Source organism: Nelumbo lutea, chromosome 2 (genome assembly GCF_056320005.1).
Source record: "Nelumbo lutea isolate HS-2025 chromosome 2, American lotus-T2T, whole genome shotgun sequence".
NCBI classification, from domain to species: Eukaryota; Viridiplantae; Streptophyta; class Magnoliopsida; order Proteales; family Nelumbonaceae; genus Nelumbo; species Nelumbo lutea.
Window position 1 is genome coordinate 24,706,959 of NC_142685.1, and position 26,571 is coordinate 24,733,529.

The 26,571-nt window shown below is 39.6% G+C and overlaps 1 protein-coding gene across 11 annotated transcripts; it reads right to left on the reverse strand.

Moving 5' to 3' along the window:
* Nucleotides 1–205: 205 nt before the first annotated feature.
* Nucleotides 206–26,349, reverse strand: LOC148869271 (sodium/pyruvate cotransporter BASS2, chloroplastic-like). 11 transcript variants are annotated; one of them, XM_088970196.1, is made up of 13 exons: nucleotides 25,738–26,349; nucleotides 25,437–25,548; nucleotides 25,123–25,243; nucleotides 24,938–24,979; nucleotides 24,692–24,805; nucleotides 24,505–24,567; nucleotides 10,907–11,034; nucleotides 10,376–10,457; nucleotides 9,858–9,909; nucleotides 9,634–9,731; nucleotides 9,350–9,508; nucleotides 664–753; nucleotides 206–558 (listed from the first exon to the last, which is right to left on the reverse strand). In XM_088970196.1, the coding sequence occupies exons 1-13, from the start codon at nucleotides 25,856–25,858 to the stop codon at nucleotides 481–483; spliced, it is 1,260 nt and encodes a 419-aa protein (XP_088826322.1). In that variant the 5' UTR covers nucleotides 25,859–26,349; the 3' UTR covers nucleotides 206–480. The 11 variants fall into 11 exon arrangements, with proteins under 11 accessions (XP_088826322.1, XP_088826320.1, XP_088826321.1 ...); XM_088970194.1 differs by having other exon boundaries at nucleotides 25,123–25,246; XM_088970195.1 differs by having other exon boundaries at nucleotides 25,123–25,246; nucleotides 25,437–25,545; nucleotides 25,738–26,330.
* Nucleotides 26,350–26,571: the final 222 nt, after the last annotated feature.

The window sequence follows — 26,571 nt, forward strand, 5'->3', positions numbered from 1 at the left end:
ACGAGAAATCAATTTTACCAGTATCAGGGATAAAAATGCTTATTCGTTTCAGCAGAAATGTGGCTCTTCATTGCTTCTCATTTGCACTGGTTTCCTTTCTTTTAAACTTTTTAATACAAACATCCTTTTCTGTATAACTTTTTTCTCTTCTTGCACTTGAATAGATTAAATAAAATATTTTAACAAAAAGAAGATGCAAAGACACTTAAACAAGAATAAGAGAATTATTCTTCACTGGTGATTACATACTCAAACCATCTTATCTTCCCACAATTATAGAAACAAATATCTCAAATTCTAATTTTCTGCATCCTATGATAATAATCTTCTTTGTAACATACACCCAAAATTATTCCCCCATTTGGAGTCAGGGGATTAGTGTAAATATTTCCTAAAAGGTGTGCTCTAAGTGAAAAAGAAAGACCTAAACTGATAAATATTTTAGAACAAAATATACCAACTGGAAAGGTCAAAGAAATCTCATTCCTTGAAATCATCTTTGTCATCATCAGGAATTGGTCTGTTTCTCCAGAAGACAGCGAGAGCACTCCCGCCAAGCTGTAAAGAAGATGATGACCTCAGAAAGGAATTCCTAAACAGATGCCACTGATGAAAAATAAGGAGAAAAAAATCACAAATTAGTTCATTGAGTGTGAGTCCTACCGCCATGCAAACAACACTGACAGCTGAAGGAACAGCAACAAGGGGATTTGTGAAGTGTTTTTGAGCAAGTAAGAATCCCAGGGCAGAACTCTGCATAAATGGACCAATATATAAGTTGAGCATTTTTTATGCATTAACCAAGGTTCAAAATATTGCAACATATAATAATACCATATCATCTGATACATATCGGTATTTTAATTTTGAACCCACTGAAACGCTACGTAAAGGGGTTTCCTTGTGTGCAAACATTAGAGCCCCTCCGAAGATGTTTATCCTTGAAATACTAGACTGAAAAAATTAATGATTATTGCCCCTTTGAATTGTGTGATACACAATTTTTGCATATTGTGTGTGTTGAGGTGTTAACTAAGCATAGTCTGCATAAGTTGATACATATTCACCTTCTTTTGATAAATGTTCATTTATTGTGATTTATTTTAACTTTCTCCTACCTTCGATGGATGCAGCTCCAAGGTACAGTGAATTCAGACATGCAATTCCAGTTGCGACAAGAATATGCAATCAACAAACAACATCAATGCTAGCCAATATTCAGTTAAATTGGACAATTGCTGATGGAGGCCCATCACAAGGCCCATCTCACCCTAGGGGCGGCAGATCCTAGGATAAGGATAAGTCTAACTAAGATCCAAGAATTCAAGATAAGCAAGGAATCCAAGAATCCAATATTAGCAAGACTCTTCCAAGATTAGCAAGATAAAGAAAGATTCTTCCAAGACTCTTCCAAGATTATCAAGAAAGACTCCAAGAAGCATAAAGATTAGCAAGAGAATCCAAGATTCATGCATCTAGGGAGATCAGACGGTGGAGATCAAACCAAGAAGAATTCGATCCTATGAGATTAGATATTTGGATCTATCCTAGTTATTATTTCCTAGTTCTTTTACAATTTCCAAATGTATTATAAATACTGCTATTTTCCTAGAATTATTCATCAATTCATACTTCATATTTTCAGAATTTCTTCCAATTTTCGCCACCTTTTCTCTCTCCTAGAGAATTCGGTGCTCTTCACTAGAAGCTAGTGATCACCCGATGCTTGCATAGCCAGCCGGGTTTCTCATTGCTTCCACGCTGCGTCAGGTGGTATCAGAGCAAGGAATTCGCCCAGTCATGTCCAACCCAGACGGTAGCAGTTGCAACCCACCCCGTGATGGAGATCAGGGGTTTCCAGCTGTTTGGAGAGCAATCGAAGAATAGCATACAACCACACGTAACATCGAGCAGCAGTTGGCAGAGATGGTTGAACAACTGCGAACCTTGTTACGGGAGGTTGCTCCACGGAACCGGGAACATCCACAACAAATCGAGGAAGACGACCACGACAGACCACCCGCCCATACTGCGCTACGACGACCAGTCCTGGACGATGATAGTGATGATGATCTGGAATTTGGTGGTGCTCCAGTTCTTCCCGGCAACGAAAGAAACGGTAGAAATTGGCACAATCAAGGTAATTTCAATCCCCGTGGGAGCAATGTAGAATTTAAACTCAAGGTAGATATTCCTACTTTTAGTAGAGATCTTGGCATAGAGGGACTTCTGGATTGGATCACAGAAGTCGATAGGTTCTTTGATTACATGGAGATATCAGAGGAACGAAGGGTAAAACTGGTAGCTTTCCGATTAAAGGGAGGCGCATCTGTTTGGTGGGAACGGATGAGAGAAGGAAGGGGTCTTGTTCGAACTTGGAGGTGCATGAAACAATTAATCAGAGGTAGATTTTTACCTCCTGATTATGAACAATATATGTTTGAATCTTATCAGAGGTGTGCTCAGGGTTCACGTAGTGTTAATGAGTACACATCAGAATTTTTAAGATTAGCAAAAAGAAACCAGTTGTCTGAATCAGCAGGCAGCCCGTTATCTGAGCGGGTTGAGACCGTCCATCAGGGACAAAATTGGTGTACAGATGGTTCTCAGTGTGCAGGAAGCAAGGAACCTAGCCTTGAAAGCAAAATTAATGTTCCAAGATAAGGCACGTAGTGATAATTACCGCCGGTACAGCGGGAGCGACAATAGACCGGCAACTGTCGACAAAAACAAATCAGTCCCGGAAGTACAACCTTCTCACCCGGCAAGCACAAGTAACGCTGGTAAGGCTACTACAGGAGGACATACTCGAGGTAATCCTTCCAACCCTCCTAAACCCACTAACCCTTATGCAAGGCCTGCTCCAATTAAATGTTTTAAATGTAATGAGGTGGGACATAGATCCAGTGACTGTCCCAGGAGGAAGGCAGTTAATATGGTAGAAAGAGAGGAAGAAGATATTGAGGAGGAAGTATACTGTGGACCTGATGGGGAGGATGAAGAGGGTCCATATGAACATGAAGAGTATACTTGTGTGGTAAGAAAATTAATGTTGTCCCAGAAAAATAGGATACTTCTCAAAGGCACAGATTATTTCGTACCAGATGTACTGTCAAGGGAAAATTATTTAATTTAATTATTGATAGTGGTAGTCAAGAAAATATTATTTGCAGGGATGTCATCCAACAATTATAGCTGATTCCTGAAAAACATCCCAACCCATACACAATTGGGTGGATCAAGGAAGGAGGCGGCATACGAGTGGAAGAACATTGCAAGGTACCATTTTCGATTGGTAAGTACCATGATGAAGTATATTGTGATATTATTGATATGGATGCTTGCCATATTTTGTTAGGAAGGCCTTGGCAGTTTGATACAGATGCAAGGCACATGGGTAGGAAGAATACCTATCAACTTGAAAAAGAAGGTACACGTTATACTTTGTTACCCATAGCTGAGAAGAATATTAGAAATGTTCCAAAAACACATGAAAAGAATTTCCTTACCATCACCCATCATCATGTTGAATTTGTTAAAGAATGTAAGGATACTCATGAAATACATTTGTTAGTAGTAAAAGGAGAAGATGTTAATGATGAAAATAAAATTCCAGCTGAAGTACAGGGACTACTGGATGAATTCAATGATGTAGTTCTAGAGGAGTTACCGAATGAACTCCCTCACATGCGAGACATACAACACCATATTGATTTTGTTCCAGGTGCCAGCCTACCTAACCTCCCACATTACAGGATGAGTCCTAAGGAGAATGAAATCTTATGGGAAAAGGTAGAAGAATTATTGAAGAAGGGACATTCAAATTAGCATGAGTCCTTGTGCAGTACCTGCCTTACTTACACCTAAGAAGGATGGCAGTTGGAGAATGTGTGTCGACAGCAGGGCCATTAACAAGATTATTATTGGGTACAAATTTCCCGTTCCTAGGCTGGATGACATGCTGGACCAACTAAGCGGAGCTGTAGTTTTTTCAAAAATAGATCTCATGAGTGGGTATCATCAAATCAGGATCCATCCCGGAGATGAATGGAAGACAACCTTCAAGACTAGAGATGGTTTGTTCGAGTGGTTAGTCATGCCCTTTGGACTAACCAACGCACCCAACACTTTCGTGAGGTTGATGAACCAGGTATTGCACCCCTTCATTGGTAAATTTGTGGTAGTCTATTTTGATGATATTTTGATATACAACAAATCTATCACTGAGCATGTGGGACATATTAGGGAGGTCCTGAAAACATTAAGGGAAAATAAATTATATGCTAATTTGAAGAAATGCATCTTTATGAGTGATAATTTATTATTCTTGGGATTTATTATAAGCAATGATGGTGTAAAAGTAGATGAAGAAAAAGTGAAAGCCATTAGGGAGTGGTCGACCCCATCCACTGTCACAGATGTCAGGCGTTTTCATGGGTTGGCAACCTTCTATAGGCGCTTTATTAAGAATTTTAGTAGTATCATGGCTCCCATTACTGGATGCTTGAAAAAGGGTAAATTTCAATGGGGAGAAGAACAAGAGCAAAGTTTTGCTCTCATAAAAGAAAAATTATATACTGCTCCTGTTCTTGCCTTGCCAAACTTTAATAAATTATTTGAAGTTGAATGTGATGCCAGTGGAGTTGGCATAGGGGCTGTATTGTCCCAAGAGAAGAGACCCATTGCTTTCTTCAGTGAAAAATTATGTGAAGCCAGGAGAAAGTGGTCAATTTATGACAAGGAGTTCTATGCTGTAATTAGAGCCCTGAAGACTTGGGAACACTATTTAATTGCAAAAGAATTTGTTCTCTACACTGACCATCAAACCCTAAAATATCTTAGTGGGCAAAAGCAATTAAGAAGTGATTTGCATGCTAGATGGTCTGCATTCCTAGACAAGTTCCCATATAAAATTGTGTATAAGACTGGGCAGCAAAATAAAGTGGCTGATGCACTTAGCCGGTGTGTAGCTCTCATCAAGACCCTCAGTGTTGAGATTGTGGGTTTTGAGTGCCTAAAAGACTTATATGCCCAGGATGAAGATTTCCAATAGGTATGGTAGAAATGTGTGAATAAGCAGCCAACAGAGGACTTTTTTATTTATGATGGGTTCCTTATGAAAGGGGAACAACTGTGTATCCCTTGCACTTCCCTCCGTGAAAAGATCATCAGGGATTTGCATGGGGGTGGATTAGCAGGACACTTGGGAAGGGATCAAATAATAGAAGCAGTTAAGGGGCGATATTACTGGCCAAAATTGAGAAGGGACGTGTCTACCATTGTAAGCAGGTGCTATGTTTGTTAGACAGCTAAGGGACAAACCCAGAACACAGGTCTCTACATGCCCCTACCTGTTCCTATTGCTATATGGAAAAACTTGTCCATAGATTTTGTGCTAGGCTTGCCAAAGACCTAGAGGAACATGGACTCCATCTTCGTGGTGGTTGATAGATTCTCAAAAATGGCTCACTTCCTCCCATGCAAGAAAACAGCAGATGCATCCGCAACAGCCAAATTGTTTTTCAGGGAGATTGTCCGTTTGCATGGGGTACCCAAGACCATCACATCAGATCGTGACATACGATTCCTCAGTCACTTTTGGATGACCCTGTGGAGGTTGTTTGATTCCTCACTTAATTTCAGCAGTACAGCCCATCCGTAGACAAATGGATAGACAAAAGTGGTAAACCGAACCTTAGGGAATTTAATTCGCAGCATATGTTGGGAGAGGCCAAAACAGTGGGATTTTTCCATAGCCCAAGCCGAGTTCACCTATAACAATGCAGTGCACAATTCTACAGCAGATCCCCATTTCTCCGTCGTATACATGAAGGTCCCTAACCATGCATTGGATTTAGTGAAGCTACCCAGAGTACCCGACGCCAGTATCTCAGCAGAACAAATGGCAGAACAAATCCAGTCCGTCCAAGAGGCTGTGAAGCAGAAGCTAGAGCAATCCAACACCAAGTACAAGATGGCCGCAGACAAGCACCGTCGACCTCAAGTGTTTGATGTAGATGATGAGGTTAGGGTCTTCTTAAGGAAGGAAAGAATTCCCGTAGGTACTTACAGCAAGTTGAAGCCTCAGAAGTATGGTCCATACAAGATCGTGAAGAAGATTAATGACAATGCCTATGTAGTGGACCTACCAGATCATGTGGGTATATCCAAGACCTTCAACGTTGCAGACCTTCAACGGTACCTGCCAGAAATAACACTCGCCTATCCTAGTCATGACTCGGGGTCGAGTTCTCTCCAAGTGGGGGAGAATGATGGAGGCCCATCACATGGCCCATCTCACCCCTAGGGGCGACAGCTCCTAGGATAAGGATAAGTCTAACTAAGATCCAAGAATTCAAGATAAGCAAGGGATCCAAGAATCCAAGATTAGCAAGACTCTTCCAAGATTAGCAAGATAAAGCAAGACTCTTCCAAGACTCTTCCAAGATTATCAAGAAAGACTCCAAGAAGCATCAAGATTATCAAGATATTCCAAGATTCATGCATCTAGGGAGATCGGACGGTGGAGATCAAACCAAGAAGAATTCGATCCTATCAGATTAGATATTTGGATCTATCCTAGTTATTATTTTCTAGTTCTTTTACAATTTCCAAATGTATTATAAATACTGCTATTTTCCCATAATTATTCATCAATTCATACTTCATATTTTCAGAATTTCTTAAAATTCTCTTCTTCCAATTTTCGCCACCTTTTCTCTCTCCTAGAGAATTCGGTGCTCTTCGCTAGAAGCTAGCGATCGCCCGGTGCTTGCATAGCCAGCCCGGTTTCTCATTGCTTCCACGCTGTGTCAATTACACACATAACATTGATCAAAGAGTACAACCAGATATCTGGTAGGGATTCTAGATGAGGGGACCACAATGATTACTAATACGGCCAAAACCGATCAGTTAGAAGTCGCCAAGTGGGAACAAGCTGGGGGTGAAGTGGTTAACTGACCAAACTCACCTTAGAAGGTTGAGACAACCTAAAAGCAGCTAACTTCGCCAAGCCAAATTGACCAGGCTCACCTATGCCCGACTGACCTGGCCGAATTGATCTAGCTGAGCTCACCTAAGCCCAGTTGACTTAGCCAAGCTGACCTGACCTGACCAGGCCAACTTGATACCAACTCATGACATGTACATCTGGTCAACCAAGAAAGTAGCACATGGACATCCATCAGAGCATCAATGCCACCACATTCAAAGTGGGCCCACTCCTACCACATGCACATAACATGTCAACCCAGGGTGTGACAAGTGGGCAGAGCTCCAACCACATGAGTGATGTGCCCATTCTTGGATGAAGCTCCTCTCCTATAAATAGGTGAGCCCCTCATTTGTTTCAACACCATACATAACACTAGATTCTATGCATGATGCACACTAGACACCTCAGCACACCTCACTTCATCTCAACTTACCTAATATCATGTCTCACCAAGCTCTTCAGTTCATCTTTTTTTGGTATTACTGACCTAACCGCTGGAGTCCATGCCCCCCGGATATCACCCTGGGGCCTTTGACGTTCTCCTCTGGTTGTAGGTGCTCCATAGCAACTGAGGTACCGAGCCAAGGTGACACCCTCTTAGCTGAGATCAGAAAATTTCCGATTCTATCCTTGTTGCGAATTTTGGCAGTAACAATTACCACTTCTAGATCAAGAAAAAAACAAATAAGGAAGAAGCTGTAATAGTACAAGCAGTTAGCCCAAGTTCTTAGCTCCCCAATACTACTGATTTCTCCCTACCTTCTCTCTTTCCAAGTCATCAGTCATGGTGTTTGTTTCCCTGGAATCCATCTGATTGAGCTGTCCAAGTAGATGTCAAAGATCTTTCTTCTCCAATTTAATGATTGAGTGTCCATGGGCCATCTGATTGTGCTATCATCTAACCTAGTACAACATGCAAGTCACCTCCCTCTCACACCAAGACCCCCCAGGCAAAGGGATAAACCAAACTCTGACCCAATGGGATTAGCTCAAACTTTAATCAGTCCCACTCACCTATCACGCCTAAGTAGACAAAAAAAAATTTTCCCATTAGCTTCTCTATACACCCCACCTATTCCTGATCTCTCAGGTTGCCAATAGAGAAACCAGAAAATTTAAGTCTTCCATTTGATGGGGGTTTCAGTCCTTGATGCACTAGGCATATTGCTAAAAGTTTCCGTCCTCATAAGATAGAGACTATTGAGTTTCCTCTGAACACTACATCAGAATTAATATGTCTATCACACCGGTACCAAAAGTCTTAAGAATATGAAATTATAGTTATTCGAACAAGCACAACAAGTTTGTTTCTACCAAAGAACCATGTTTTGATGCTTCTGGTAGTCGTGTAAATGTTATGTCCTTGTTATCATTCCCAATTCCTTGAACATTGACTCTCATAGGAGTCATTGCCATGCCATAGCACTTAAAACAACATTGGTTTGACTTTGACAATTTAAATATTCTTTGTTTTGATTGGTCACAATTTGTATCAGTTATTACAAGTTGCCACCAAACAAGGAAATCTCTTAGTCATGCTGGACTTGTATTGGTGTAAGTTAATCGGCTTCAAGTGCAATGGAGTCCAATATCAGGATTTTAATCTTAATTCATCTGTGGTTAACTGTCAGTACCTTTAATAGTTTCCTACTATTCAGAATTTGAGTTTAAAGTCAACTATTCCTCGAGAGGCACAACATAAAAACCATGAAAAACAGAGTTGTATGGTCTGATCTGATGTCTCAGGCTCATCTGCAGACAAGATATGGTGCTCAAGAACCTCAGAATTTGAGTTTATAGTCAACTATTCCTCGAGAGGCACAACATAAAAACCATGAAAAACAGAGTTGTATGGTCTGATCTGATGTCTCAGGCTCATCTGCAGACAAGATATGGTGCTCAAGAACCTTGTTGAACAACACACAAATTATTACTCAAATTTATATCAATCACGTGTTCCTAGAAATCATAAATAAAGAAAAATCTCTATTTAGGTAATAGGTAGGTCTTGTCACACTAATTTGAAAAACAATTTTGTCCTATGAAGTTGAAGTGGAAAGTCCCTATACCTCTTTTCCTTCCAATGGTGCCCACATAGCATCCAAATAGTGAATATTCTAACTTTTCCAGGTTACCAGCAAATGGTATGTAAAGTATAGTGGATTGCAAATAGATATGAATATCAATGATTGATGTAAGACATAATGTTCTATCAGATCAAGATGCCATACATTGTGAAGGGAACATGACACAAAACACCACTATTTCATATGATATTATAAATTACTAGGTTCAGTGAATATGATAGATGAGGAAAATATCGATATATCTATCAAGAAAAAAGACAAATACCTGCATCCCACATTCTATAGAAATGGTACGAGAAGTGGATTCCCCAAATGACATTTTTGAAACCCAATAACCAAGAGCAAATGCAACAGCATGTAGGATGGCCACAGGCACTATAAGTTGTGCTCCTTGAGACTTCAAGACATTTGAAACTTGCCCAATCTTGCATATATACAAGTTGACGTTAGTATTTTTCAAATATAGTTAGAATGACCAAGTCTAAGGCTATCATAACCACTTCACAACTGAATTCAACACTTCATTTACCAATAGATTTGTTAACTTACAGGGCTTGCACAAAGTAATGTGGTAAGGATAACCCCTATTAATGGTGTGACTGTGATTATTTGCGCAGTGAATTTGGGGAAAAACTCATTTGACAATACTGAAACATAGACCAAATGTAGGATTGCATCACTTTTCAGATAAGCTATGAACTGCATTAAAGTGATAGTGATAACTGTTGAACCACTGGCATAATTTTACTGAGAGAAGAAAACCTTTTGATTACCTCCAACAACAGTTGGCACCAACACTACTTGGAAAGTGCTGAGGGCAAGGCCCTACAAAAATAAAACGACTAGTTTTAGTCATTAGTAGTTGGCAGAAGGCAATTCTCCGTAATAAGCCTGTTTGCAAAGACATCGTTGGTTGAAGTCTGTATTCCATCAGAAAGATTAAGAGAACAGTCTACAAACTATTTGACAGGAACTTGGTAGGAAACTCTTATATAGTAATACATAAATGAATAGGAAGAAGTAATAGCTTTCCCTTTTCTTTCTTTTTTCTTCTTCTTTTTTAATTTCCTGGACCTTTTTCAGAGTTGCTTCTTTTACTCCAATCCTAAAATAATATGATCTATTAGATGCCAATATCATCCAACCAAGTTGGTTTTGGAATTCAAGAATTCCTGTTTGGATTCCATCCTACTTGACACATATCTTAGTTATCTCAAAGTTATCAGCTTCTTTGTGAGCATACTTATGGACAATTTACTGAAAAACTATATCAAGTGAGGTATGTTCTTACTGCTGCATCAACTGGAACAAGCTGACCTGCCAGAAGCTTTGTGAGGAGTGGTGTCATAACAATAGCACCGATTGTTGAACACCTACAGGATCCCAACCGGTGAAATGATTAGTGATGAATATCTTATCAAGAACATGAATCCTAAGCCAATTGTCCAACATGAAATCACTCAGACAAAAGAGAAACTTCCAAACATCAGCATGCAGTAAAATATCATGACTCGTTGCCACTTACAAAATATCATGCTTTAAACACTGTTATAAGTATTCGTCGTCCAATATGAATATCATATTATAGGTTAGATTGACAGTTTAAACAGCATATTTGACACAAATTTGATCCCTTATGACATGTAAAAAACCTTTCACATGTAAAGTTTAAAAAAATCATAATCTTGACTGCTATCATCTGATAAATACATAAAAGTATGTATACAAAACAGAGAAATTACCTTGAATATATCAAATTACAATTAGAGATTACCTAGCATCCAATTTACCGAACCAAAGCTAGTATAGAAAGTAGACCTACGTTGTCATAAGAACTGAGAGTGCAACGTTTCCCTTGGATATGTAGGTTGCAACATTTGATGCCTGCCCTCCAGGGCAGCATGAGACCAAAATTAGACCAGTTGCAAGAGGAGCTGAGAGTTTTAGACTCTGCAAATCAGAGAGCAGATTTAGGATTCAGACTTCACAATAATGTTGGACACAAAATCAAGAATGTCTAAGTTAATCCAGATGATTTTTGGCACCAAAAGCTAACAAGGCAATGATGATTCATACAGAAACCCAACATTTTAGGATTTTACAAATGCTGAAATAATATATGGAAAATCACCTAAAACAGAGGATTTTACAAATTTGTTCAAGCTTTATTGTCATGGTGCACATCACAGGCATGAACAGGAAAGGCAAGTTCCTATGGTCAGTTATTCCTCTGGCAATCCTTTGGGCCATTTGGTTGGAAAGAAACTCCAGAGGAGGTGGTGATCAATTATGCTGTTAAAGAGATTAGAAGTTTTTTTGAGAAGCAGCGAACATTTCATTATAGTAAAAAGATAAAATGAGACTGCTGAGGGAGAGATTTTCTCAACAGCCCGCTACAAGGGGAAAAGAGCCAACAAGATGCTTAAACTGAAAGCCCCTGAAGAGACCACCAGTGAACATCCATTTAATCAGAATTTTTTCCACACTCCCGCACATTTTTTCTGATGGAGCAACTCGATCTTCAAACAAGTGATTGTTCTGCTCCTTCCAAATGCACCAGCAAACTACCAAAGGAGAGACATTCCACAGGACCTTACCACTCTTGGAGAATGCCTGCCCCCACCAAGAGGACAGAAAAGATGCAAGATCGGGAGATGTCACCCAGTTCATGCCAAAAAGATTTAAAACATGGGACCACACCTTGTGAGAGAAACTACATAGAAGTAGGAGATGCTGAGCGTCCTCCCTGAACAAACAACAATGATTGACTAGGGCCACTCCTTTTTTTCTCAAACACATCAATAGTAGGGATTTTACTCTTTGTAGCAGCCCAAATAAAGAATTGAACCTTTAGAGGAATCCTGAGCTTCCACAACCAGACCTAAGGGGGCGAGGTCCCATCTGAATTTAGCAAAAATTGCAACATAGAATTCACTGTAAGGAGGTCAGAATTCTCTTTGTTCCACCAAATCCTGTCCCTCTCTGTCGGATGAAGCTAGATTTATTCCAAACTTTGAAACAAGACAGTCAATGAATCCAGATCCCAGTCATTTACCTCTCTTCTTAGTCTCAGGATCCACACTACTCTTGGTTGTAGATAACCTCAAAGTAATCACATGCCCGGGCCTCCTTATCCTGAGCCAAAGCAAAAATTGATGGGAAGCCCAAGCAAAGGGGTTTGGTACCACATCACCTGTCTTTCCAAAACAAAATTCTTTGTCTGAACCAGGTTTGAAAGAGATACAACTGAAAAACACCTCCCTGATTTGTAAGATGCCCTTCCATGAGCTAGTTCCATATGGTTCTGAAGCTGGGCCAGATTCCCATCCGCAACTAGCTTCCCCATACTTGTCTTTAATTTCATTTTTCCAGAGCACATCACACTCTGTAGCAAATCTTCAGCCACTTGGCAAGTAAAGCACTATTACTTGTTTGAGAGGCTTTATGCCTAAACCCCCTTGCTGTTTTGGTTTACAAACCTCTGATCAAGCCACAAAATGTAGCTTTTTATGATCTTCTATGCCATCCCAAAGGAAGTCCCTCCTTTGTTTCTCAATGCAGCTTAACATAGTACTCGGTGCCCTAAGCAAAGACATGAAATAAATGGGCAGATTTGAAAGGACACTATTGATTAGAGTGATCACTCCCCCTTTGAAAGGTAAATCTTCTTCCAACCAGGCAACTTGAATTTTGTTCTATCAATAACTAGGTTCCAAATTTCTTTTGCTTTACAATGCTTTCCCAAGGGAAGGTCCACAACTTTTGAAGGAAGGGAACTCACTCCACAACCCAAAACAGCTGCCAACTCATTCAATTGGGGGACCTCCTCAACAGGGATAAGAGCAGATTTCTGGAGATTTATTTTCAAACTAGATGCAGCTTCAAAACAGATGATGAGACACCTTAAGAACAACAGATCACAACAACTTGGCCTTGAAAAGATTAAAGAATCATCAGAAAACTGGAGTGTGATTGGATCACTATCATCCGCCACTTTAAAGCCTTCTAGATAACCTCCTGAAACTACACGACTAATGAGTCTGCTCAGAGCCTCCAGTACTATATAAAGAAAAAGGGAGATAAGGGGTCTCCTTGGCAAAGACCTCTCTTTGCCACTGCCAAGCAGCTTCCGATCCACTCCCTCTACTTTAGGCCAAAGCCCTCCACTTTAGAAGTTGAATGCCAATTCTTAGCTTATTTAGAGGATATTGCGCATCCTCTTCTTTTTGGGCTGTCAATTTTTGTGGGGGGTCCTTAGTTGGGTTGTTTATATGTACAGAGATTCTCTGTAAAGAGGACCTTGTACATTTTCATTATTAATACAATCATATATTAGCTTTTTTTTCAAAAGGAAAAAAAAAGCAGATGGCCTAATGCACTTCCCACCACCAAAAGAAAAGGAAAGAAATAAAAAGAGTACCATATCATGAACACAAGAAAAGATAAAATTTGAGTTACCAAAAAATGCCACTTTCAGAGGGAAACTAACACGCAATTGATTTTTTTTTTCTTTTTTTTTTTAAGATTACATGGGGAGAATAAAAAAAATTAATGCATACTACAGGTTAATTTAACCCTTACATCATCCTCAGTCCATTATCAATTGAACAATTAGTTTGATAGTAAGCAAAACTAAGCTATTCTGTTTAGTGCTCTGTTTTCCACTTAAAAGAAGGAAAGGAAAAGGGGTAAAAAACAGAATGACCATCTCAATAAAATAAGATGATAAAATAAATTGAGTTACCAGGATAGTGCAAAGTGTTAAGGAATATAACCAGATAATTGGTTTGATAATTGATACTAGGAAAAACTATGCTATCTAACATGAAGTATGAGATAAAAATCCCCCCATCCCTTATGGACCACAAATTGATAGCATCCACAGTAGAGTCTATATCTTAAGTCAGACCAAGATGCCCTGAGATAGTGAGCCTATCAAACTTTGATTTGCTCATCTGTAAATGTGATCAACATGGTAATGTGACATGTCAGAGATTAATAGAATATCTTATCAGACATGGAAATCACATCAATTTGGTTTCCTCAACCTTTTGGCTCTTATTCTAGTATTTATTTCTTTGAGTCCATTGTTCCCTATCCCACGACAAAGGGAGAGTGATTTCTTCTGTGCATGCTAATAAAAACTCCTGGGATCTGGGATTAAGGAGAGGGTTAAGGGAATCTGAAATGGGCCTAGTAGATGATCTCATTTCCCTTCTTAGTAGTGCTTTCTTGGACCGTTCTTGTCAGGACACAAGGTTTTGGTCAGTGTCCCCTTCTGGCTCTTTTACCTGTGCTTCCTTTTACTCTGCCCTCCTTCAATCCTCACACTCGGTAGTTTCCTTCCCTACAAGCGAAGTTTGGTGTAATCCTGTACCCCCCAAAATAAGAGCCTTTGCTGGACGGTGGTGCTCCAGAATATCAATACTATGGATAAATTACAAAAAAAGGAGGTCAAATCACTGCCTCTCTCCTCATGCTTGGGAAATGGTGACACAATTACACATTTTACTATCTTGTCCATTTGCTTCTTTTGTGTGGACTTGGTTTTCTTTCCTATTTGGTTGTAGGTGGACCCCTCCCCCGGATGTGGTAAGCCTTTTTGACCCAAGTTTCTTCACACTATCAAAGAAAAGGGGTAAAGTGATGTGGAGGGAAACAAGAGCAGCCATCCTTTGGAGGAAAGGAACAACGGAATCTTCCTAGGGGTAGAAAATTAAACTTTGCCAGAAGTTCCTTTGGTAATCCAGGACCCTCTGGAGCTGGGGGAGTCTTCAGGCATGGGGAGGGCAGACTGATGGCACTATATTCTGGTCTCATAGGTGTGGAAGACTCTCTGAGAGCTGAAATTATGGCTCTACTACAAGGCTTGGGATTGGCCAAGCAATGGGGATTTCAAAACTTTGAGGTAGATGGAGATTCTAAACTGTTATAGGATGGGTGCAAACAAAAATTCTGGGTGTATGGACTTTTAGACAACAAATAAGGGAAATACTTTGCTTAGCAAGGGAGGCTGGGGTAATTTTCAAATGGGTAAGGAGGTCAGCCAACTCTGTGGCTGTATGTTTGGCAAAGCAGGGGGGCCTTCAGGGAGAACTTTTTTGGGCTGTATTGTAACTTTCGAACTTGATTGCAGTCAACACTCATTTTCTGAGTGGTTGACAGTGTAATATGATGGTTAATTACTATTTTTAATGAAGGCCACTGTTTCCAATAAAAAAATGGCAAAGAAGCAGGCACTTGTAGATTTCTATTTATTGCTGCATCATGTGGCTGAGAATTGGGGGGGGGGGGGGGGGGCAGAAAAAGATCTCCTATTTGAAACAAGGAAGCTATAGAACTTCTTGGCAGTTTGAGCTCTTTATAATAGTTTTAAAAAATTTAAACAGAGAACAGGTAGAGAAGGTTTGAAGAGTTGGTTGGGTCTTCTCTCACTGATGTGACAACATCAGTTTTCCAATAAGAAAACCATGGCATCAGTGTGTTACAGCCAGTGCTGCATGGACTCTTCTAAACGGGTGATGTGTTTGTGTTGGACACGTCAGATTCTGACACTGTGGATTCTTGAGGAATGCTTCTACATAACATTTCCTTTTTATTCCCTAGCTTATTTGAAAAAAAAATGAACAGCTAATGTACAAGATGATTGCTATTTTTCATATTTAATGTTACTTACTTCTTGGCAGTTTGAGCTCTTTATAATAGTTTTAAAAAATTTAAACAGAGAACAGGTAGAGAAGGTTTGAAGAGTTGGTTGGGTCTTCTCTCACTGATGTGACAACATCAGTTTTCCAATAAGAAAACCATGGCATCAGTGCGTTACAGCCAGTGCTGCATGGACTCTTCTAAACGGGTGATGTGTTTGTGTTGGACACGTCAGATTCTGACACTGTGGATTCTTGAGGAATGCTTCTACATAACATTTCCTTTTTATTCCCTAGCTTATTTGAAAAAAGAAAAAATGAACAGCTAATGTACAAGATGATTGCTATTTTTCATATTTAATGTTACTTACTAACAAAGGCAACATTTAGACCCCTTTTCTTTTAAGTATATAATTTTAGAATTTGGAAAAAGCTATTTAATAGTATGCAATTTTCCATTGTTCACAAGTCCATATTTTCTTGTTGAGTCAACTCTTGGACACACATCAGATTCAGACTCCCATGTTTGTGTTCATGCAACATTGGTCATAGCTTTAGTAAAGATATATGCAAGTTGGAAGCCTATAGCTATTTAAGGAAAGTAATAACCCCAACAAGGACTTAATTACATATAAAGTGGCAGTTCACTTCAATGTGTTTGGTGTACTCATAGAAAACCCAGTTTGAAGTGATCTTGATGGAACACATATTATCAGGATACAAAGCAATCAAAAAGGTAAATGAAATGTTGAGGTCAGTAAACAGTAGCCTGAGCTAAATAATTTCACCGCAAGTTGATGACATGACACTGTATTCAGCTTTTGATTAGAATTTAGAAACAGTATGCAGCTTCTTACGCTTCCAAGAAATTAGAGAGCAACCAAGGACAATACACCAACTTGTAGCATGGCAATAAGTATCAAGGCATCTTGTCCAATTGGCATTAGCATAGACTTGAAAGCTAAAGGGGTGTTGAACAGGGGAAAAATAATCACCTGGGTCATAGGTGATGAATGATCTTGTAAACTGTAGAGAGGTGAGATCAACATAGAGTTGATACAAATTGACTCACAACTTGGACAACATAAGAGATGTTTGGGTGAGTTATAGTGAGAGTGCGAGATAGATAAGGCTCCCAACAAGCTGACAATAAAGAGTAGCACTCATCAACAAATTACCACCATCCTTAGAATATTTCACATTAAGCTCCATGGTTGTATCAACATATTTCTCATTAGTTAGGTCTGCTGGTCTGATTAAATCCATGGCACACTCCCTCTGGTCTGTCTGTATGTCTGTATGTATGTCTGTATGTCTGTATGAAAGGTCAGAAGTTCCGGTTGTTCCTGTGATAAAACAACATTAAAAACACCAGAAGCACAGAACGAGAGGTATGAAAGAAAATAAAATCTATAAAATTCCTAGAGAAAAGATTCTGTGTCTCAACTGTTCCACCTAGAGTTTCCTTTTTAATGTGGGAACCTATTCATGGAAAGATTAACACCAGGGACCTGCAACAAGGGAAAAGTATTGGATACTACACATTCCCCATGCATGCATGATGTGCCTTTGGGATGGGAAACCAACCACATGTTTACTTCTTGATTGCATAGTAAGTAGACTTCTTTTTGGACTTGGTGAAAGTGTGGGATATTACAAATAGGTGGCCCAAGCAGCATCACAGATATGTGAAGCTATTTTATAGGGTATAGACCTATTTAAAGGGAAAATATAATGGAAACACATAATATAGTCTGGGGGAAGAAAGAAATAGGCACACTTTTGATAATGTAGAGGCATTTTATATTGCTTTAAGAGGTTGAGTTCTTTTTTTCTTCTTAGATCATGGATGCTGGCAACAAGGCAATTTTGAAGGCATTTCTGTTGAAACTGAAGAGAGGAGAGGAGAGTTGAGTGTTCGGCAATGAGGGTTCTGAGAAGAGGATTTCGAACTCTCTCTATCTCAGCCCTCTAGCACTGTTTTATTAGATATATTTGAGTAATTACAAGGAGGCCCTTAGTTGGGCAAGAATTTACAAAGAACTTAAAAAATAACTTAATATTAACAGGATGGGCCCAAAATAACAAGAAGAATAAACAACCTATGGGCCATTCGGCCCATCTTCTCTACACTCCCCCTCAAGCTGAGCATAGATGTCAATCATGCCAAGCTTGCTGGTATCATGCTGAAGTTTTGCCTTGGGAATGCCTTTGGTAAGAAAATCTGCCAACTGTCCTTCAGATGTGATTAAAGGAAGACACACTTCACCCGAAGAGACCCTTTCCCTAATGAAGTGTCGATCAACTTCAATATGCTTGGTTCTATCATGTTGCACTGGGTTGTGAGCAATGTTGATGGCGGCTTGATTATCACAGTACAACATCATTGGCTTGTCACATTCAACTCCAAGTTCTTCCATCAAAGATTTTAGCCATAATAATTCAGAAATCCCAGGTGCCATGGCCCTGTATTCTGCTTCAGCAGAAGACCGAGCAACAACCTATTGTTTCTTGCTTCTCCAAGAAACAACATTACCAGCTACCAAGCTGCAATACCCAGAGGTAGATCTTCTGTCATCAATGTTCCCGGCCCAGTCAGCATTGGTGTAAGCTTCAAGTTTCATATGACCATGCTTGGCAAACTGAATGCCCTTTCCTGGGGAGCCCTTCAAATAACATAGGATTCTCTCTGCAGCTGCCAAATGAGTGTCTCGAGGAGCATGCATGAATTGGCTAATGCAACTGACTGCATATGCAATATTTGGCCGAGTCATGCATAGATACAAAAGTTTCCCAAGAAGTCTCTGAAAGATTCCTTTGTCTTCTAACAATGTCCCTTCTGAGGCTGAGAGTTTATGACTCATATCAATAGGAGTAGCAGCTGGTCTAGCACCCATCTTTCCAGTTTCAGAGAGCAAGTCAAGAACATACTTCCTTTGGGAGATAAGAATCCCATCCTTGGATCGAGCCATTTCTATGCCAAGAAAGTATCTCAATTCCCCCAAATCTTTAATCTCAAACTCTGTATGGAGAAAAGATTTTAGATCATGAATTCCTGAGGCATCATTACCCGTCACTACAATATCATCTACATACACAATGAGGTATACTGCCAGAGGTCCACTCCTCTTCACAAAAAGAGTATGATTGGACTGTGTCTGCACATAACCAAAGTTAACAAGTGCTGTTTTAAATCTCTCAAACCATGCTCTAGGGGACTGTTTTAGTCCATAAAGAGATTTCTTCAGCCAGCATACCTTCCCTTTTATATCAGTTCCATACATCCCTGGAGGAAGAGACATGTAAACCTCCTCATGTAATTCACCATTCAGAAATGCATTCTTCACATCCAATTGATAAAGGGGTCAGTCAAAGTAGCAGCTAAAGATAGAAGAACCCTCACAGATGTCATCTTGGCAACAGGTGCAAAAGTCTCTAAATAATCAATCCCATATGTCTGTGTATAGCCTTTTGCAACCAGCCTGGCCTTGTACCTTTCAATGGTGCCATCAACTCTGTATTTGATAGTAAAGACCCACTTGCAACCAACAGGATCCTTCCCTTCAGGCAAATCCACCACTTCCCATGTGTCATTCTTGTGTAGGGCATCTATTTCAGATTTCATAGCATCCCTCCATTCTGGAATCTTAAGAGCTTCTGACACAGACCTGGGAATAGGATGAGAAGCAACAGAAGAGAGATAGGCAAAATATGAAGGTGAAAGCAAACTGTAAGAAAGGTGCTTGGAAATGCAGTGTGCAGTGCACTTCCGTTTTCCTTTTCTAACAGCAATGGGAATATCAAGGTCAGGGAAGGATGAATCCAAAGGTGCTGAACCAGTACATGTTGTCTCTTCTGTGACTGGAAGTGTAGGAGGCTTATGTGTTGTAGGAGAAACAACCTGCACATTTCTGGATCTTTGCCTTTGATACACCTTGGGATTGAGGATAGGACGAAGGGGTAGGGTACCGGGACAAGGAGAATGGAACGACTGATCCAACCTTGATTCATTTGAGGGAGAGGCAGACACATCAAGGGACTCAACAGGGACAAGAAGAGGAAGAGCAAACACCTATGTCAAATCCTCCCCCCGTGGACAATGTCCTTCTGGAGAGGAACCATAAAAAGGGGAAAACTCATCAAAGGTGACATCCATTGAGACATACCGACTGCCAGACTTTGGATCAAAACAACAATAACCCTTCTGTTTGGGGGAATAACCAAGGAAGATACACTTTTGGGCTTTGGGTTCAAATTATGCTTTTGGACACTTGGAACATGTACATAACAGGTGCAACCAAAGACACGAATAGGAACAGGAAAAAGGTCTTTGTCCGGATGAAGAAGAGTGAAGGGAGACTTAAACCCCAAAACCCCGGATGGCATGCGGTTTATAAGATAGGTAGCAGTAAGTACAACATCACCCCAAAACCTGGTAGGAACATGTGAGGCAAATAAGATACTTCTTGCAACCTCAACAATATGCTTGCTTTTCCTCTCAACAACCCCATTCTGTTCTGGGGTCCTAGCACATGAGCTTTGATGAATAACCCCCATGTCAGAAAGATAGCAGGATAGGTTTTTCTCAAGGTATTCTTTTGCATTATTCGATCTGAAGATTTTAATCCTGGTATCAAATTGGGTTAGAACAAATTCATGGAATTGTTTTACAAGTCTTGGAACTTCATCACGAGATTTCATCAGGAATATCTAAGTGAATCGTGAAAAGTCATCAATAAACATGATAAAATATTTATAGCCACCCATGGAGGGTAAGTGGTAAGGCCCCCACACATCAGAATGCACAATATTAAAAGGAACAGAAGATCTTTTATTTCTCAAAGGATACTTGCTTCTACAATGCTTTGACAATTCACAAGGCTCACAATGAAGACTGGACAGACTAATTCCCTTAAACAGTTCAGGGAATTGATGACTCAAGGCCGAAAAAGACAGATGACCAAAACGACAATGACACAACATAATCCGACTAATAGACTCTGAAGAGACAGATCCAAGAGCAACATTCCCAAGATGATCAGTGCATTGTCCCGGAGTATCAAGCAGGTATATTCCGTTCGCCTCATGGCCACTCCCAATCACCTTCTGAGACTCCAGATCCTGAAAAACACAGTAGTAAGGAAAAAATGTTACACAACAGTTTAGTGACTTGGTTAAACTGCTCACAGACAACAAATTTGTATTTAATTTAGGTACATGAATGGCAGAAGGTAGGTATAAGGAATCCGTAGCCTTGATGGTTCCCTTACCAGAGATAGGGGCAAGTGAACCATCAGCTAAAGTGATTTTATCACGTCCAGGAAGTAAGTCATATGAAACAAACAAGGTAGACAAATTGGTCATATGGTCAGAAGTACCTGAGTCAATAATCCAAGGGATCTTGAGATTACCTGAAGAGGTAGCATGATTAGCAGAAGCCCTTATACCTGAATGAGCAAATGCTGAAGTAGTAGAATTTCCTGAAGGATCGGAAGCAGACGTCACATCACTCAGTTGACTGATCATCTTCCCAAACTTTTCATATTCTGCTCTCATGGCTGCCAACTGTGCAGAAATAGACATCTCTTCACAATCTGGCCCGACAACTACATTTGCACTTCCTGATCTTTTACTATCATATTTTTTTCTGAAACCGAATGGGAACAAGATTAGGATGTAACTTCCAACACTTGTCTTTGGTGTGCCTTGGCTTCTTGCAGTACTCACATACAACTTCTTTCTTTCCTGTGCCACTAGAAGTTCCAACATTCCCTTTAGGTTTAATCCCCATATTGGCAAAGTGATCATTAATATCAGCCCCTTGAACCTGAGCAACCCTTCTGCTCTCTTCACTACTCACCAATGCATAAGCTTGTGACAAAGATACACTCCTTGGAAAGAATATTATGTTTTGTGATATCATATTCCGGGTTTAGTCCAGTTAAGAACTCAAAAACCCTGTTCCTTTCAACCATTTTTCTGTAGGTCTCTGCATCATTAGCGGTGTCCCAAGTTACAGCTTCTATTAGGTCAATCTCTTGCCATAGGGATTTCAGGGTTGAGAAATATACAGCAAGAGGTTTCTCTCCTTGCCTTAAATTCTTTACATCACTTCTCAATTTATATGCCCGGGCCACATTGAGTTTTTGGGAATAGGTTTCTGCAACACTGTCCCAAATTTCTTTTGCTGAATTCATCCATAGGTAGTGTTGACTGATTTGTGGCTGCATTGAGTTCACAAGCCACCCAATGACAGTGTAATTTTCTTGCATCCACTTCTCGTAGGATGGATCATCTTCTGGGGGAGCCTTCTTACTCCCGGAAATGAACCCCCACTTTCCTCTACTACAAACATGAATCTTTACTGATTGTGACCATGCCAGATAATTAGTTCCATCTAGTTTAACTGTGGTCACAGTCAATAAGGAATCACTTGGAGTCCCCTAACCCATTCCATATTCAGCACCACTTTTGTTTTCAAACTCTGAGGAGTACATCATGTAAACACTCCAAATATGATTTCAGATGACTTCTACAAGTATACTGAATAAGGACAAGCAATAACTGAGTTCAGCCGACCACAAGGAGGCAACACATTGAGTTCAGCCGACCACAAGAAGACAATTCACTGAGTTCAGGCTTCAAGAAGTAATCAGAAACTCCTAGGCACTGTGCACTCAGCCGAAGTACCTTTTCAAGGTTGTACACTCAGCCAAGAAGAGTAAGTACCAATCGGTATTGCTGAATAGGCCTTTTCACAAACACAGTGTGGGCAATAGAGACAACCCCACTGTCAAGGAAGAGAAAAGACCCCAAAAACAGTTCGTACAGCCCCCTAAAACAGCCGAACAAGAGTAACAATACACAGCCTTGTTACAAGGATGTTTCGGCAGGTTTTAACAGTCCAAGAAGAAGAAAAAAAACAGCCCAGAAATTTCTGGGTTAAACCAGATTTAATGCAGTTGAAGGTAGTACAGAACAGCTAGGATTTTCGGACACTTCAACAGTCCAAACACAGTCGAAGGTAATACAAAATAGAACCAGAAAACTGAGCACAACTTACAGTTCGAGCTTCAACAGTCCAAACACAGTCAAGCTTCAAAAACAGAACCGAGCTATTCCCCTTCCCCTTTTTTTTCTTCTTCTCTGATTCTTCCTGGTCACCGAACCCCTTCTCCAAGAGATTCTAGTCTTGGGCTCGTCCAATGACCTCCAAGAATCAGGCAGTACGTGACTAAGCCTCCAGCCCTAGGATGTTCAAGTTCAGATACGCTCTGATACCATGTTGAAACTGAAGAGAGGAGAGGAGAGTTGAGTGTTCTGCAATGAGGGTTCTGAGAAGAGGATTTCGAACTCTCTCTATCTCAGCCCTCTAACACTGTTTTATTAGATATATTTGAGTAATTACAAGGAGACCCTTAGTTGGGCAAGAATTTACAAAGAACTTAAAAAATAACTTAATATTGACAAGATGAGCCCAAAATAACAAGAATAATAAACAACCTATGGGCCATTCGGCCCAACTTCTCTACAATTTCATATTGCTGATTTGAGAAGGAATCTAACTAAATCCTTCAATTATCTCCTGGTGGCCTGCCTAGGAAATCTAACATAGCTACCACATCCAGCACCCCTGAACAGAGAGTAAATTTCAATTCTATAGAAGCTTTAAAGGGAACTATGACCAACTGGGATTTGAATGATCTTTCTTAAGGGCTGATGGAGCACTTTTTTTTTGGCAACTAGTCATCCCATAGGAGATCCAGACTCCATAAAAGCAGAACTCACAACCCTTCTAATAGAAATTTGAATTGCCATGCGGTATCATATTTCTTCATTTTGAATTGAAGGGAATTTGGCAGAGCTGCCAAAATGTGGGAAGTGGACCTTGAAGTCTAGTTCACCTAATTAATGAAATTCAGTATATCTTGGCTATCATGAAAGTTCAGATAAGATCAATTTGTAGAGAACTGAATTGGGCAGTGGATGGTATTGATAATGCAGAGATGTGCACTAAAGAGTAGGGAGGGTTTTCCCTTGCAATGACGGCTCCATACTGTATTATAATTTTTCAGTAGTGGGTGAAGCTTCTTTCCCATATATTGTGTGTAATGTACATATTCTCATGTTCTCTTGCTTTTCATGATTCCCAACTTATATCCAAAATAAAACCTGAAATTAAATGATTTGTGCACAGTGCTAGACTGCTAGGTAGTAAATGGAGGAGGAAACCCTTTGGATTAACATGGTAGGGTGACAAAATTTTGATAAGAAAGCATCCTCCAGTAGAATAAACTTATACAAACTTAATAGGTCTCTTTAAATGAAAATGGTACTAAAGAAAGGAAGCCTGAATTCAAACATAAGAATAGTAAAGAAATGATCTACTGAGATGTCTAAAGCTCTGAAGAAGCATTTTCTACTACAAAAATACCAAAGTTGGTAATGAAAAGCCTACTTCTATCATTTTCAACATTTAATATCTTTTGGATAAGTTCTAAATTGATTGGGACCTCATAAAAGCCCAGGTATTGCAAAGGTATGGAAGAGCAAATTATAATTCCCTTGGATTACATTCCAACCAAGAATGATAGAAAACAGACATAATCGAACATTAACACCTGGAACGTACATACTAGAATTTGGGCATCAAATTGAATGCCTTCTGTCTAAATGAAAAGCCCAAAAAAAAAAAAAAAAATCAATTTGTGACAGAATTCAATATCAGTAAGTGGGGTAAAAGTATGAGATACTAACATCACTGGTAAAGACATACCATTGCAATGACGAAACCTAACATGGGTTTAATAAAGTACTGAGCCAAAAATCCTACACCCACCTGCAAACAGAAGAGTTAACTAGTTTTGAATGGGTTAAATGAAAAGGAATTAGCAATATAGCAACAGGCATTAGCTTAGTGCTGGGGATACTTCAAAGGATCCACAAAGAGGTTAGATTCTTACAGTCCATGGATTGCGCAGACACCGTCTGAAATCCTCAAATGTCAAGGTCAATCCCATCGAAAGCATGAGGAAACCCAAACCTACAGTGAAAAGGTCTGTTTCCAACCAAGTGACCTGCAGGAGGACCCAGGAGATTAAGTATTTAAGCAATTTGAGTTTTGGACTCACAAAATTCATTCAATGTTTCAATTAGATGAAAATCTAGATTCATTGATGTAGTTGGAAAAGACAGATTGATGACATTACCGCAGCTGGCTTATATATACCAATAATTGTGCCCAATATTACCTGTCAAAAGGAAATGAATAATGAGAAAACTTGTCCTCACCAAACAATGTTTTAAATGAAAACTGAAAATTTAACTGGTAAATGAGAAGGGAGGAGTTGAATTCCATCCAAGAATTTATAAGAAATGCTAGTACGAAACATACCCACACAGGAAAAAGAGTTGTTAATGTTTCAATTATTCTCTCATATTTGCTCATTCCACTGGGAGTGCTACTAGGAACCTCTCCAGATACAGTTTCTGCTGCTCTGCATAGTACTTGATTGCTTCTGCCGGATAACACAAAGCAAATTATTAGTGGAATGCGATGGTCATTAAACATTATGCCAAAGCACAAAAACATAATTTCCAGTTTCAGTGAACAAAGATCTAATAGTGTGGTCACACACAAGTACCGAGTTTTGGTATAAGAACAGAAAACATTCGAAAGCATGTCAATCAATCCATATTGAAGCATACCGTGAAGCATGAGCAATTAAGGAAGGGGACGAGGAAGCAACAATAGGACTCCCAACAATGTTTAGAACAATCTGAGTTCCGTTATTGGATACTGAGCCGCTTCTCAAGTCTACTAAAAAATTGAAGACGGGAAGAGCATGAAAAAGAGAAGAACAGCAGATCGTATAAGAATCTATCATAGTACTCTCAAACAATCTAGATCACAGTATATACTCAAATAAGTAAAACCCAACATCGCAGGCGTAATTGCAAAGTCAACTAAACAGACATTACATATAAAAGTAAGAATAAATGCACATACTCAAATGGGTTTGAAGTCCGTTGACAGAAGAACAAGAGGTTCGTCTGTGAAGACCACTTGGCATCTTTAGTTTAGTATCTTTCAGAACAAATCTAGACATGGAACCCATTGAAGAAGCCATGATAAAAGAGAGCAACCTTAACCAGAACAAAGAATGATGGTGAAGATGGTCAAATAGATGATGGGTTCTTCTTGTTCATTGGGAATAAGAAATCATGGCTTTTCTGTGAGTAAGCGAAGAGGGCAGGAGACGGAGAGAGACAATGGTTGGCTCCAAAATTGTTGTTGTGGATGGTTCATCAGCCGTGGAGACCGATGAACCACACAGATTAGCTCATGCCAGGTCACGATCACACACTTGACTGTGAAAACTGAAAAGTCTCTTTGTTGTGTCGTTACTGAGCTCCAGGAATCCCGATTAAGTGCCATTGATCTTGACTCAGGTTGGAATCTTCAGAGCCGTAAATTGTTATTTGCAATTGCAAATGGTACAATGAATCATTGAATACGTTAATGGCACGAGTCCTCTCCTTATGTTGGATTTTTTATTTATTTTCCGAAAGGCTGAATCTTTTATCAGCTGTTCTAAAATCTTCACTCACTTGTCACTTCACTGAAATTTTTTAGGCGTAAAACTAAATTTAAATTTCCCCTAATTAAATTTATGTTTTACCCCTAATTAATCTTTTATTAGATTCTTTCACCTACTGTACAAACTTTCCTCACATTTATTATGTACTTCCAAAAATCCTGCTACCTTTATCACATACTACCTTCTGTCCGATAGAAATCATTACAGAAGTGGCTCACATGCATTATTATACATTTTCTCAA